This window comes from Brienomyrus brachyistius, chromosome 1 (genome assembly GCF_023856365.1).
Source record: "Brienomyrus brachyistius isolate T26 chromosome 1, BBRACH_0.4, whole genome shotgun sequence".
Taxonomy (NCBI): Eukaryota; Metazoa; Chordata; class Actinopteri; order Osteoglossiformes; family Mormyridae; genus Brienomyrus; species Brienomyrus brachyistius.
In genome coordinates, this window is record NC_064533.1 from 1,122,106 (window position 1) to 1,137,626 (window position 15,521).

At 47.5% G+C, this 15,521-nt stretch overlaps 1 protein-coding gene across 3 annotated transcripts in view; it reads left to right on the forward strand.

Annotated features, from left to right (window-relative positions):
- Nucleotides 1-2,321: 2,321 nt before the first annotated feature.
- LOC125714467 (dedicator of cytokinesis protein 4-like) overlaps nt 2,322-15,521 on the forward strand; it is a 99,330-nt gene continuing 86,130 nt past the window's right edge. For 2 of the 3 annotated variants that reach the window (XM_048985151.1, XM_048985233.1), the window contains exon 1: nt 2,322-2,505. In XM_048985151.1, the coding sequence (XP_048841108.1) occupies nt 2,469-2,505 (37 nt within the window). In that variant the 5' untranslated portion in view covers nt 2,322-2,468. The remainder of the gene's footprint in view (nt 2,506-15,521) is intronic. The other variant, XR_007383788.1, reaches the window with a different exon arrangement.

The window sequence follows — 15,521 nt, forward strand, 5'->3', positions numbered from 1 at the left end:
GGAAAAATGCTAATGCTAACTATGACGACCTTAACTCCTATCCCGCCCTAACCATAACCATAACCAAGTAAAGTATGAGCGTTTTTGCATTTGCATTTTTAGTTTTTCATTTCAGATTTTTATTAAATTCATATTTAATTTAAAAAACAGGTATTCATCAAGTTGTGGGGACATTGTGTCCCCATAAGGTAAGGTATACTCACTCGCACACATACACACACACACACACACACACACACACACACACACACACACACACACACACACACACACTTGACCACAGTGAAGACACAGAAGAAACAGACATTTTAGACTTGCTATCCTTTTACATTTGAACTGTGTGTGTGTGGGGGGGGGGGGCACAGCCAATGGGGGCCGTGACAGTCTCACACCAGGTGCCTTTCACAGGAAAACCACATATGCCACGGACCTGTCAGCCAATCAGAGCGGATATAAACAGGACCCCCTAATCTGCTCTGCTCAGCCGGACGTCTGTACCACATTACCGATTCATCTACTTTAGTACACAGTGGCATTAAACAGTGCATGGCATGCAGCTATGTAGATCCCACAAGCAAACACAATCTGCATTACACCCTACTCAGATTTTTTTTGGGGGAGGAGGAAATGCCACAGACTAAGGGACTGAACCTTACGAATCACACCTGCCAACGTACAAAATAACGGTGAATCTGAAGCAGGCCAACACCCTTTCCTGTCCCTGCCACTGCTTCTCCTCACTGCTCTCACACGGATGCAGTGTGGCGTGTGAAGCACACGTGTGCAGCCTCTGTTGGCCACTGTGGTTTGGTCTGGTCGTGAAACATGCCATGAGGCTCTGTGCTCGGAAACACCTATCTGGGTCTGTTCTGAGCAGAAGCCACTATTATGTTCCAGCCCGTTTCTGTTTTCCACTGCAGACGGGTCGCTGGGTAAAGGCGTCGCCGGACTTGGAGAGCGACAGTGACATAAAACGGAAGCAACACTTAGTTACTGTTCATACATCAGGATTTACTATGTGCAGTTATTGTATTTTTGTACCGTGTGCTAATTTCTGGTAGCCTGTTTATGAGAATCACTGTGTTATGTTAGCATCAAACCCTAGTAGAATTAGCATTTGCTTGTGCAAATTTAAATTACAAATCCATTCTTTTCAGCTGTTCTGTAGCACTTTTTTAAGATGGAGGATGGACATTTTCAGGTTTGGAGCTATTGGGAGTGCATCACTGCATTGTGATGTGTCATACTGCCAATAATGAATAATATATAGAATATACCCTTTTTCCACCAGATAATCCTGGCCCAGAAAATTGTTATCTCTGTACATGTCAACGAATCAGATGGTGGTGATGCAACCAGCTCAGTTTGGTTTAGCCTTAACAAACGCTTTTGATCCTGCTAGTAAGCAGGTCCATGTCAGCGTGGGTACTGCTCGGTTCACGGTGGCAATGGAAAAGCTCCAAACGGTCCACATTCTCCCGCCTGCCTATGCGTCCACTGGGTGTTCATGATTCATTGATTCAGTTTTATAGGTTATCTTGCCAAAACCTGTAGGCAATGTGTACACGTCTGTATCCACTCGTGTTGTTACATACATTTATTTATTCAGAAGACACTTTAATCCAAAGCGGCACACAAGTGAAATGGCAGAGACGCACAGTTCCAGGAGTAACCGTGGTTATGGGCCCAGCAGTGACATCACTCCTTCGGAGTTTAGAGCCCTGTCCGCACTCTTGCAAAGTTTCACCAGAATATTATGGTATATTTTAAGTCGTGGACAAAGCAAATGAAATAAAAATAATTATGCTTCTTAGAATTTTTTTTTAATACAAATGTCACTGAACCCTTGTGTCAGGCAATCTAATTAACCTTTGTAGTAAACACTTAATTGCCACACAAAAATCAATTACAAAGTTGCCAAAACCTGAAATTTCAAAAGGTATTATTCTGGCTAATCACCAGCCCTGTGGTCAGTGCAGCAGTGCTGTCTTACGGTCTATACACAGTAAGTCCGCCGGACTTTTCTATACAATCTTCAAAACTCACATTACATATAGACCTAATCCTATGTAGAAATTTAACCGTAATTTAAAATCTATTTTGTTTCATCGAAATAATAAGGTAATAAGCAAACCAAAGTGCAAAATACGAAAGAAACCTATCAACGTAAGGATATATTTTAATAACAGTCTACCGCAATGCCGGCATGCATAACGGTGCTTTAAAATTAGACACAGCTTAGACACGTCGACGGGACTCGTAGTCCATGTCAGACACGTGACTACATTTCCCAAAATGCAGCGCGACCCTCTAGTATATTTCGCTGTATTTCGCCCCGGCTCCTGCAATCAGAACAATAACTCCAGCAGATGAGAAGGACCCACTAGTTACAATGTAGCGGGTCGCACGTAAATCCTGCGCTGTGCTGTTGCTTTTTTGCATCAATTTTTAATGTGAAAACCGTCATTATGTGGCTACCGTCTGAACACGAAAAATACGGCGTCGGTAAGTCAATGTGATGCCTCATTATGATTTGTTAACTGTGGATGAGGCATATTTGCAGATGAATGATGAACGACTTTCAGGAAAGAATCTGTGATCATGTGCGTATGTACTACACATTTTTACAAAAATAGCTTGTACTTCTTGCTCAGGACGGATACTTATTAGTGATCTTGCGACATGTCAATCAATGAATATGCCGATGTACAGTTGCGCGACTGTATGCCTACATATGTTTTTAAATTTTAATGTATGAAATGAGGTTTGCCAAGAGCTGGCAGGCATAGGTGTGTGCCTAGTGTCTGATTTGTATTTGGGTCCGGTGCACCGGTGCGCTTTGTTTGATAGATAATCCAGATGTACTGGCAGCTGCAAAGTGCGTCTGATTGGAGTCAACACGTCCAGCTGTCAGCGGGGATACTCGGTTGGGAAGGACCGATCGCATAACGGGGGATTTCCGCTACATCATTTATTTCTTTTGGATTTTCATGCCGCTTGTGCGCTTTTTGTACAGTGAGGACACGAGTAGTTTGACAGACAAGAATCCTCAGATTACAGCATATGTAGAATATCGTACCTTATTTGTGGTACGTTAGTAATCCCAGTACCGCTTGTGATGCGACGTGAAAAGTGTCATGTGCTGAATACCAGGTGTTAACTTTACTTGGGGATTTACTGGGCTTGTCAGCCGCGCAAAGGTCCGCTTGCTTGTCCTTTAGCTGAGCACTGAAGCACTGTGAGGTGTTGCGGGAAGCTCCTGATATTAAATACATCATTTACATACACTTTATTATTTAAAGCTATCTATAGACTTCCGTGTTGGTCTAGTTCGCCAGCGCGGTTTGTGTCGCACGCCTTGTGATTTCTTGGCTCCCGTAATCTGCAGTTATCTGGGATGTCGGGGGTAATGCCAGTCCGGCCTGCTGCAATGCTGCCCAGTATGCCGGCCCCATCTGTCCGTATCCAGCCCGGCAGGTACCGCCTTGCCCGTGATCCCAGCGCTCAGGCTCTGCCTTAGGGTTTTATCCGGCTGACTGCTCGGTACGGGTCTGTCTCTGTACCATTGTTTAATACCCTGTCCGCTGCTGCGTACACGTGTAGTTAATTGTGCGTTTTGTTAAAAGGCTCTTGGTCGCTATTTTCAAAAGATGCTCTTTATGCCGTCATTCGTGCCTAATAAAGCCATTATCTGGTTTCAATAGGCTACGTCTAAGAGAAAGGTGTACGGGCTTGGGCAGGCATTTCCCTGCGGCAGTTCGCCTTTGTGACTCACATTTCCTAAGTGCCGTGTTGAATGGAGTAAATGCAGCCAAAGGCGACACCATTAAACTACGCCGTGTCCACAAACAAGGCTGAGCGGAGCGTCGCCCTGCCCAAGGCAGCTGTGCTGCGGGAAGCGCGATCCAAACGGCCGCCACAGGTCACACGTAGCGGCAGAAGCTGTGGGAGGGGCAGTCGTTGGTGTGGTTTAGGGATCAGGGCTAAGCTGTTGGACCCTTCTGATGGTGCGTCACCTGAGTTTGTCCTGCTATGTCAACTCGGGGGCGTTTGTCAGATAACGGGACGCCGAGTGCACGAATAATCTGATGAGTTTAAAAAATGAATGGAGAAATTGAAAGAGGAGTACAACTGAGTGTGGAGGAGTGGAGAATGACAAAGGGGCGGAGAGGGGACTACCGGAGCAGCGTGCTGGAAGAGAGGCGGCCGGGGGCTTGGCGGATGGAGGGTAATGCTCGGTGTGATCAGGGATTAGCTCTGTAATCCAGGGTCAGCGCCGCAGCACAAGGCAGCCAGACCCGGCTTGTAACTTCATTTTGCGATCCATCAATCAGAGTATATCTACTAAAGCACATTTCTAACAATCAGGTTGTGGAAAGAGCATTTGGCGTCGGTACGGTGTTGTGCTTGAGGTAATTGAAAAGATGGGAAAAAACAACCTAGAATGCCAGTGTTACAGGTTATACTGGTGTGGAGTGTGTGTGTGTGTGTGTGTGTGTGTGTGTGTGTGTGTGTGTCGGGGGGGAGAGAAGAGATATCCTGCATTTGCACGTTAAAGTGTAGGAGGTTGAGGAGGAACTCCTGCGAAAAGGCAGTAAAAATTCAAATGACAAATGCATAGGATATGTGAGTAGTTTAATTGTGTCAATCCATTAATTGTCCATAACATATAAGCATTTAAATAAGTTTAATTCCCAGGTTGTTTGCTAAGGAAATGTGGGCCGCGGTTACACAAATGCTAGGAAAAGCTTAAGTTCCCTAACTCCTACATGTCGATATTAATTTAACGATGCTGTTTTTATTTTTGTGATTCGTCTGAAAAGTGCGGAGAAAGTCTTGGGAAGCAAAGGATCCTTTGTTTTCGGTGGCGCCGGTATCTGCCGCCGGTTTTCAGCTTTTCCAAAACGTCGTCGCACATTTTAAAGGCGATTTAATTTACTGACTCGTCAATGAAATAGATACGATTTTTTGTCAACATACGTCTGACATTTGAGAAGGAGATATCGCATAATAAACCATAACTGAAACCAACTTTGTGACATTTTTATTGCAGTTCTGTTGTGCTTGCGAATCTTCTACATTTACAGTTTCAGCCCATCGTTAATTAAATGTTGTCTTTCGTTTTCTTTGGGGAAAATACCCATGAAATTAATCCTCTAGCTCTTAAACAGTTTAAAATTGAGGATATTTGAAGGTCATGAAAGAAACATATTTTTTTGCTCTTTTGAAATTTCCATTCGTTGTTTGTTCATTTGTATGGCCTTACACTTGTTTTCAGGATTATAATGTCAATTCTGGATACTGCTTTTAAGTGAAAAATCATGGGTATTTTGGGATTAGATAGTAAACAGTCAATTACAAATATGTCATATAACCAATGAACAATCTGATTTGTGTGCAGGGCAGGAATGGACCTGTCACTTTAACCCAAGAAATGCTGATGACAGCAGGGGCTGCATTAAAACTCATTACATCACATCCATTAGCACCATGGGCTTGTCTAATGCGCTGGTAGCATATCCCGCGACAGGCCGTCACCTCGTCGCTATGGATTCCACTCACAAGACAATATGGTGAAGAAGCTACAGAGCTTTGAGGCCAATATTGAAACATCCAGCTGTGTAATTTATTTAATGGAGACATAAGCTTGGATGATTGTAGCTGTTTATTGAAAATAGTGTTAATGTATTCCAATCATGCTTGATAAAGACGACCTTACTGAGGAGACATGGGTGGCAAATTGGACACATTGGCCCTCAGGCACCGCTGCCGAGTCAGAGGGACCTTCTGTCACTCCACTGTGAAGCCTGTGTCAGTGCTGCTGAGTCAAGGGGACTTTCTGTCACTCCAATGTGAAGCCTGTGTCAGTGCTGCTGAGTCAGGGGGACTTTCTGTCACTCCACTCTGAAGCCTGTGTCAGTGCTGCTGAGTCAGGGGGACTTTCTGTCACTCCACTCTGAAGCCTGTGTCAGTGCTGCTGAGTCAGGGGGACTTTCTGTCACTCCACTGTGAAGCCTGTGTCAGTGCTGCTGAGTCAGGGGGACTTTCTGTCACTCCACTGTGAAGCCTGTGTCAGTGCTGCTGAGTCAGGGGGACTTTCTGTCACTCCACTGTGAAGCCTGTGTCAGTGCTGCTGAGTCAGGGGGACTTTCTGTCACTCCACTGTGAAGCCTGTGTCAGTGCTGCTGAGTCAGGGGGACCTTCTGTCACTCCACTGTGAAGCCTGTGTCAGTGCTGCTGAGTCAGGGGGACTTTCTGTCACTCCACTGTGAAGCCTGTGTCAGTGCTGCTGAGTCAGGGGGACTTTCTGTCACTCCACTGTGAAGCCTGTGTCAGTGCTGCTGAGTCAGGGGGACCTTCTGTCACTCCACTGTGAAGCCTGTGTCAGTGCTGCTGAGTCAGGGGGACTTTCTGTCACTCCACTGTGAAGCCTGTGTCAGTGCTGCTGAGTCAGGGGGACCTTCTGTCACTCCACTGTGAAGCCTGTGGAATCTTTCAGCAGATGTAAAATTATTACTTTCGCCATCGTCGGAAGTTCTCCAGATGAGGAGCCGGTTGACAGGCACCAAGATCTGCATGGGTGCTGCGCGGGTGCTAGGCCCTGACTGCTCCCCTGGTGTGGGCGAGAGCTGCATTGGGGTGTGTGTCCGTATGAAACGGACGGGGGAGGTGGGGGACGGTCCCCCTGGGGATGGGGGGCTTGTCCCTGATGCTCCCGCGGCTGCTAATTGCATCTTCATTCGCTGCCCTGTTGCCATCATTAAGCGTATCGCGCAGTGGAAGGAGCTGGCGCAGTCGATAGTGGCTTCTCCCTGGGGGGTGCCACGGCCGGGTGGGGGTGGGGGAGTGTCGGATGCAGCCCATATGGCCCTCTGCGCCATTTCTGGCTCGCCTGAGTCGCTTTATTTTCAGTGCACGGTTTTTGCAGGATGCGTTTTCTTTTTAGGGCCTTATTTTGGCATCAGAATTGAACATTGATTTATTATGTGCGTTTGTCCAAATCGACTGATGACTGATGACGAGCGAAGGGGGTCACACAGCGTCCCAGGAGCAGCTGGGGTCGAGAGCCACGCTCACGGCCCTCATGGTGACATGACTACGCTGCTGGTCATGGAATCTGAACTGACGACCTTCCAGTCATACGCACACAGGCCCACAAGAGTGACCTGCGGTTGTTTGAATGAAGTCTGTCAAATTCATAATAGTAAGAAATGGAGAATACTGCCGTTGCCTGAAATTATGAAACCATTAACTTTGACATAACTTATTACAAAAATTTTATTATTATTTAAAAATAGATTTTGCTTCTTTGGGAAAATTTGCTGTTGTTCATTTCATCTGTTCTCTGTACCCACTTGTCCTACACCGGGTCACGGGGACCAGAGCTTATCCCAGAAGTAAATAAATTTATTGTTGTAGTTATGCAAAATAAATTGTCCTCTTAACACCTCAATTTTTTAGCCACCAGTTGCCATTGGGCTGTACAGTGGAGTACAGCTGGCCTCCATCTGTAATGATATTTAATCCCTGCCGAAAACAAACTGCTAAAAACCTGCTTATGCTGGTTGCTGGTTTTAACTGGTCTAAACCGGTTTTAGATGGTCGCGTCCCAGCTCTTGCTCCTCTTTGATGGTTTAGTTGGGTTGGTCATGCTGGTCTGACCAGCTAAACTAGCCATCATGACCATCATAACCTGGTATGTCCAGCCAAACCATCAAACTATCATGTGAAAACATACCTCAAGCTGGTCAACTATCGTCAAACTGGTCAACCAGCTTGAGACTGTTTTTTTTCAGCGGGGATGAATCCTGTGAGGAATCATGGCTGCCATTTAACGCGGAATGCAGTGACGATAGTGTCGTCTGTGTACTGCCCAAGCCGCTTCCCAGGCCAGTCTGACCTTTACCCTCGATGAGCTCGCTGTCCCTGCACTGGAGGGCACAGACACAGTCTGTCTCAGTAACTGAACTACTGGGCCTGTCTTCGGGGGGGGGGGTTCAGTCTTTTCTCAGCATAATTCTGTTGTATTGTAGCAGTGCCTCCAACGCCTGCTTGGCTTTTGCTCGCTTTGCCTGCTTTACCCGCTTGGCTTTTGCTCGCTTTGCCTGCTTTACCCGCTTGGCTTTTGCCCGCTTTGCCTGCTTTACCCGCTTGGCTTTTGCCCGCTTTGCCTGCTTTACCCGCTTGGCTTTTGCCCGCTTTGCCTGCTTTACCCGCTTGGCTTTTGCCCGCTTGGCTCTCATCCACCATGCATTCATCGGCTTGGCTTTCGCCCGCTTTTGCCCGCTCGGCTTTCGCCTGCTTTTGCCTGCTTTTGCCTGCTCGGCTTTTGCCCGCTTTTGCCCGTTCAGCTTTCGCCTGCTTTTGCCCGCTTTTGCCTGTTCGGCTTTCATCCGCTTTTGCCCGCTCAGCTTTCGCCTGCTTTTGCCCGCTTTTGCCCACTCGGCTTTTGCCCGCTTTTGCCCACTTGGCTTTTGCCCACTTTTGCCCACTCGGCTTTCGCCTGGTTTTGCCTGGTTTTGCCCACTCGGCTTTCGCCTGCTTTTGCCCACCCGGCTTTTGCCCGCTCGGCTTTTGCCCACTTTTGCCCACTTGACTTTCACCCAATTGGCTTTTGCCCGCTTAACCTGCTGCTCATTCCCTCACCCAGCCTCTGGATCATCAGATATGTTGAGAGCTAGTCCTGTCTCTGCTATCGGTTAGCCCTTCTTGCTGTTGGATCCCCCCCGTTGTGCCAAACACTCAGTACCTTCTCACAAAGCCCATCCTGGTGATTTTTGCAGAATAAAGCATGGTGCAGCCCAGGATGGAGCACTTTTTTTGGCCTGTTTACAGTTTAGGCTTCTGTGAGAGAGCTAACTGCTCTAAATTTTGCAGAAGAAAGAAAGAAACAGATGTAATTATCTGTAGGATGAAGCTTCACATTCCTCTTTTCGATAGGAGGAGTAAAACTGACCGCAGTTCGGGAGACCAGTAAGCAGTCCTGTCTTGTTCTGGTTCTGGCAGCCAGGCAGACTGTGGGCATCTTTCTGCGAATGACAACCAGAGGCTTCATGCCAGTTAGTGTGTGCCAGGGCTGGAGTGACTCTTGAAAACTCAATTAGTCCTCATACGTTTAATAAAATATAATGATGACCATAAATCTATCGCTAAATATTCTTAGCTAGTGCTTAATAAATAAGGCAGCCCAGGGCATTTGACCTGATTTTCACAACATTAATATCTGTTTTCAGTTTTGTGTTATATACCATGGAATGATGCCAAACGTTTTACCCACCAAAGATGACGACAAGGTTGCTGCAGAGTATCAGGGTTTACTGCCCTCATGTTTCACGTTTGTATCACCTACCGTCTATTTCGCAACAAAATGTTTTTGCTGAGGTGCGCAGACTCGACATCGCGGTAACTCCTTGGGCTGCGTTACGCTATGGTGGGGGCTGCGCCTTTGGCTGGGAGGGGCTACATTGCCTAACCCATCCTGTTTATGCGGTGAGTGCTTAGGGCTTGATGGCACGCTGAGGTAGCTGTAATTCTGATGGGGAAACCTGCTGTCTGCTGCATGGAGATGCCTGTATGACCACACCTGTCGGCTCACTGTGTGCGGTACAGATTGTCAGAAAATGCTCATGTGGTGAAAATCTTCTAGCACCTTACTGCCTGAGAGGGGATGTGTTAATAGCAGCAGTCCTGCTGCTTTTGAGGAAAGGGGCCATTCAGGGCCCCCACAGTGATGAGTGAAAGTCCCCCTTTGCCATCGATGGCCCCAGATAGTGTGAACCTCAGCGTTGGGGGTTATCTCTGCGTGCATGTTCTCCTGGCAGTGGAGATTAATGACATCGGTGGCCCGGGACTCTGGCACAGGCAATGAGCTCTGCAAACCATAACCATAAGGCTCTGTGAACAGGCCTTAACCACGGCTCTCATTCCCCTCTCCTACCTACTCGGCGGTCTTGGCGGTCTGTGCCACTCCTTTCGATTGCTTTGACCTTCCTTCACCTGTTTAAAAAACTCACTGACTGCTTAATTTTGGAAATTCTGAATTATGCAAAGACAACTATCACTGTATTACGCAGCTTCAGCCAACTGAGTCTTTGCTGGCAACATTTCAGGATTTTGAAGGCATCTATACACCAGAGATGAAGAGTGGCACCTCCATCATCCCCCAGCAGCATGCTGGCCCATCTTGGCCTTACTCACCCTTGAACTCGCACAAATGAAGAATAAACCCACACCCTCTGCATTTTTCCAAAAATGTGTTCGCTGGCTTACAATAAGCATTGTTTTAGTCAATTTGTTCTTCATCAAGCACCAGTTTCCCGTATTTCTGCTTTGGAGTGTTGCCTTATGAATCAGGAGACGCCGTGGACACAGGCGGGATATGGATGTGGAATGTACGGCAGGTCTGCTTGGATGTGTGGAATGCTGCTGGGGAGGGGTCCAGTAGTGTGGCATCAATTTATAGATGCTGGCTTATGATTGTTGGCTGGGATCATCAGTCACAATCATGGTCATTAGTCGAGATTGTTGGTCATGGTCATTCTTGGGACCTGGCACAAAAACATCCTTGTTTTCTGTTATCTTGGATCCACATTCCATCGCAAAGGATTGTGGGATGTCTCCATGACATGGCCTCAAAGAACATCTTGTCATTTGTGTGGTCAAATCGATGAGAGAACAGGTTAGTTGATTGCATGTTGTCTGTTTTGACACACTAGTCAAATGAGTATGATGGAGGCAGCTGACGTTGAGGCTCAACATGGTCTGAGCCTTGGAATAAGCTTTGCTTCTATGCCAGATTCCCAGGTGGGATGGACAGAGGACTCAGGAGCAATGTTCTTTAATGTTCTCTCTATGTGGAAGCTAGTTCTTTTAAAAGCATCTTTAATTAATCCAGTCAGCCATGCATTCTTGTTACTGTTCCACATTTGCCTTTAATGTATTTCTGGCGATGTTTCCCTTTGAACACGTATATTCAAATTGCAGCAGGCCAGCATTCTAATAGGCTGCAAAGCCGGTTCTCTTGAATGAATCTGAAGATGTTTAAAGCAGCAGAGTTGTTTATTCTAAGTATTTTGTATTTTATTGTGCACCTGAATGTGTCCTATTTCCATACTAACCCTCGGTGGTCACAGAAGCGCACCGGGGGACCGTCATTAATATCGGTCTCAGGACATGGGGGTTAGGTTATGCTGAAACACACCGACACTGGGAGATTTTCTGATATTTCTGGTCAAATGTGTTGAATGAGATGCACTGTGAGCTGTTGGCATGATTTTAAACTTCATGAAAAGGATGTCTGATTGGTTGATGTATTTTTGCCACTACATCAAGATAATTGATAAAGACAAAGGGGCCTTGCTCCTGATTTGTCTCTGCTCCTCTTCTGTGAGAATCTGCTCCTGCTTTGTCTCTGCTCCTCTTCTGTGAGAATCTGCTCCTGCTTTGTCTCTGCTCCTCTTCTGTGAGAATCTGCTCCTGCTTTGTCTCTGCTCCTCTTCTGTGAGAATCTGCTCCTGCTTTGTCTCTGCTCCTCTTCTGTGAGAATCTTCTCCTGCTTTGTCTCTGCTCCTCTTCTGTGAGAATCTACTCCTGCTTTCTCTGCTCCTCTTCTGTGAGAATCTGCTCGTGCTTTGTCTCTGCTCCTCATCTGTGAGAATCTGCTCCTGATTTGTCTCTGCTCCTCGTTTATAATAATCTGCTCCTGCTTTGTCTCTGTTCCTCGTCTGTGAGAATCTGCTCCTGCTTTGTCTCTACTCCTCGTTTGTAAGAATCTGCTCCTGCTTTGTCTCTCCTCCTCGTCTTTGAGTATCTGCTCCTGCTTTGTCTCTATTCCTCATTTGTAAGAATCTGCTCCTGCTTTGTCTCTGCTCCTCGTCTGTGAGAATCTGCTCCTGCTTTGTCTCTGCTCCTCGTCTGTGAGAATCTGCTCCTGCTTTGTCTCTGCTCCTCGTCTGTAAGAATCTGCTCCTGCTTTCTCTGCTCCTCTTCTTTGTGAATCTGCTCCTGCTTTCTCTGCTCCTCTTCTGTGTGAATCTGCTCCTGCTTTGTCTCTGCTCCTCGTCTCTGAGAATGTGCTCCTGCTTTGTCTCTGCTCCTCTTCTGTGAGAATCTGCTCCTGCTTTCTCTGCTTCTCTTCTTTGTGAATCTGCTCCTGCTTTGTCTCTGCTCCTCTTCTGTGAGAATCTGCTCCTGCTTTCTCTGTTCCTCGTCTGTGAGAATCTGCTCCTGCTTTGTCTCTGCTCCTCATCTGTAAAAATCTGCTTCTGCTTTCTCTGCTCCTCGTCTGTGAGAATCTGCTCCTGCTTTGTCTCTGCTCTTCGTCTGTAAAAATCTGCTCCTGCTTTGTCTCTGCTCCTCTTCTGTGAGAATCTGTTTCTGCTTTCTCTGCTCCTCGTCTCTGAGAATGTGCTCCTGCTTTGTCTCTGCTCCTCGTCTGTAAAAATCTGCTCCTGCTTTCTCTGCTCCTCGTCTGTGAGAACCTGCTCCTGCTGACCTTGTCTTTCTCCTCTGCATTATTTATTTCTGTGCGCCTGTTGGTTGCGAGCCGCCAAAGCAAAATTTGTGAAGGATGCGTCAGACAAAAAGCTGTTATAATAATTCAAGCTTTGGGCTCAGAGAAAATGGGCTGAGATCAGATGCTTTCCTCTGTTCTGTGCTTTCAAACTGTGAAATGCTGTTTTTTTTGACAGTGTGCTTCTTAGGGTGTCGATTATAATTTTTTTGACATTGGGTTTGTGGGGCGCGGCAGTTACCGTGGCGCCGTAGTTAGCACAGCATCATGGCACAGTGCTGTGCTGAGCACAGTTGCCTCACTCCCCTGGTGACCAGGGTTTGTGTTTCCGCCATGGATCCCTGTGTGTGGAGTGGAGTTTGCATGTTCTCCCCGTGTCATCAGTGAGTTTCCTCTGGGTTCTCCACTTTCCCCCTACAGTCCAACTATATGCTAAGGTGAACTGGAATCGCTAAAATTGTGTGTGCTAATAGTGTGTGAATGTGCCCTACGATGGATTGGTGCCCCATTCTGGGTTGTTCCTTGCCTTGTGCTTGTAGCTTCAGGGATAGGCTCTGTATCCACATGGCCCTGCATAGTACAGGCAGGTATGGAAAATGGATGGATGAAACTTGGGTTTGCCCTGCATGTGAGATGTTTCCCTTATGGCTCTTATATGCATCATTTTTATAGTGGACTTTTATAGTGATGAATATTCGTAGTGGGCGAATGTGGGTGAGTCTCGGCAGGCTGTTAGCAAGCCAGAACTGGTTACTTACTGCAAAGCCAAACCAGCTAGAACCGGTTACTGTTAGGCTAAGCAAGCCTGAACTGGTTACTGCAAGGCTAAGGAAGTCAGAACCAGTTATTGCAACAGTTAATTCCTTCCCACAAGAGTATCTTAGTCATAATGCCAAGTGATGTTTGCATTGTTGCTGGTTTGTAGACAACATAATCCTGGACCCATTACATATGATTCCTGTGGGGTTTCATGATTGTGATAAAGCGATACCATCCGCAGCAGCGTGATTCGCCCGCGATGCCTTTACACTAGGAGACTTGTGTTGCCCGCAACAACCTTTAAAGGGGGCAGTTGGGCCGCATTGCCCCAGTCTTTACAGCATTTACAGTTTCCAGCATCCTTATTCCACACAGTCCCTCAGGGAGACTAACCCTGGGTGCAGTAAAGCGCAGCTCAGCTCAGCGGAAGGACCTGAAATGGATCCGATCTTTGTGGGCAGGGAGATCAAACAGCCTGCAGCAACATTCCTGCCAGACACACTTTGTACCATGTGTTCAGCAGACCACCTGATTACTGATTCTCTGCATGTGCACACGTGTGTCTGTGTGTGCATTTGTGTGTGTGTGGATGTGTGTCTGCCCTTGTGTGTATGTATGGGTGTGTGCATGTGGGTTTGTGGATGTGTATGTGAGTCTGCTCTTGTGTGTGTGTGTGTGTGTGTGTGTGTGTGTGTATGTGTGTGTGTGTGCAGGTGTGGGTCTGAGTAAGTGTGTGTGGGTGTGTGCATATGGGACTGTGTTTGTGTGGATGTGTACGTGTGTGTCTGCCCTTGTGCGAGTGGGTCTGTGTATGTGTGGATGTGTACGTGTGTGTCTGCCTTTGTGCGTGTGGATCTGTGTATGTGTACGTGTGTGTCTGCCCTTGTGCGTGTGGGTCTGTGTATGTGTGGATGTGTACGTGTGTGTCTGCCCTTGTGCGTGTGGGTCTGTGTATGTGTGGATGTGTACGTGTGTGTCTGCCCTTGTGTGTGTGTGGGTCTGTGTATGTGTGGATATGTACGTGTGTGTCTGCCCTTGTGCGTGTGGGTCTGTGTATGTGTGGATGTGTACGTGTGTGTCTGCCCTTGTGTGTGTGTGTGGGTCTGTGTATGTGTGGATGTGTACATGTGTGTCTGCCCTTGTGCGTGTGGGTCTGTGTATGTGTGGATGTGTACATGTGTGTCTGCCCTTGTGCGTGTGGGTCTGTGTATGTGTGGATGTGTACATGTGTGTCTGCCCTTGTGCGTGTGGGTCTGTGTATGTGTGGATGTGTACGTGTGTGTCTGCCCTTGTGCGTGTGGGTCTGTGTATGTGTGGATGTGTAGGTGTGTGTCTGCCCTTGTGCGTGTGGGTCTGTGTATGGGTGGATGTGTACGTGTGTGTCTGCCCTTGTGCGTGTGGGTCTGTGTATGTGTGGATGTGTACGTGTGTGTCTGCCCTTGTGTGTGTGTGTGGGTCTGTGTATGTGTGGATATGTACGTGTGTGTCTGCCCTTGTGCGTGTGGGTCTGTGTATGTGTGGATGTGTACATGTGTGTCTGCCCTTGTGCGTGTGGGTCTGTGTATGTGTGGATGTGTACGTGTGTGTCTGCCCTTGTGCGTGTGGGTCTGTGTATGTGTGGATGTGTACGTGTGTGTCTGCCCTTGTGCGTGTGGGTCTGTGTATGTGTGGATGTGTAGGTGTGTGTCTGCCCTTGTGCGTGTGGGTCTGTGTATGGGTGGATGTGTACGTGTGTGTCTGCCCTTGTGCGTGTGGGTCTGTGTATGTGTGGATGTGTACGTGTGTGTCTGCCCTTGTGTGTGTGTGGGTCTGTGTATGTGTGGATATGTACGTGTGTGTCTGCCCTTGTGCGTGTGGGTCTGTGTATGTGTGGATGTGTACGTGTGTGTCTGCCCTTGTGTGTGTGTGGGTCTGTGTATGTGTGGATGTGTAGGTGTGTGTCTGCCCTTGTGCGTGTGGGTCTGTGTATGTGTGGATGTGTACATGTGTGTCTGCCCTTGTGCGTGTGGGTCTGTGTATGTGTGGATGTGTACATGTGTGTCTGCCCTTGTGCGTGTGGGTCTGTGTATGTGTGGATGTGTACGTGTGTGTCTGCCCTTGTGCGTGTGGGTCTGTGTATGTGTGGATGTGTAGGTGTGTGTCTGCCCTTGTGCGTGTGGGTCTGTGTATGGGTGGATGTGTACGTGTGTGTCTGCCCTTGTGCGTGTGGGTCTGTGTATGTGTGGATGTGTACGTGTGTGTCTGCCCTTGT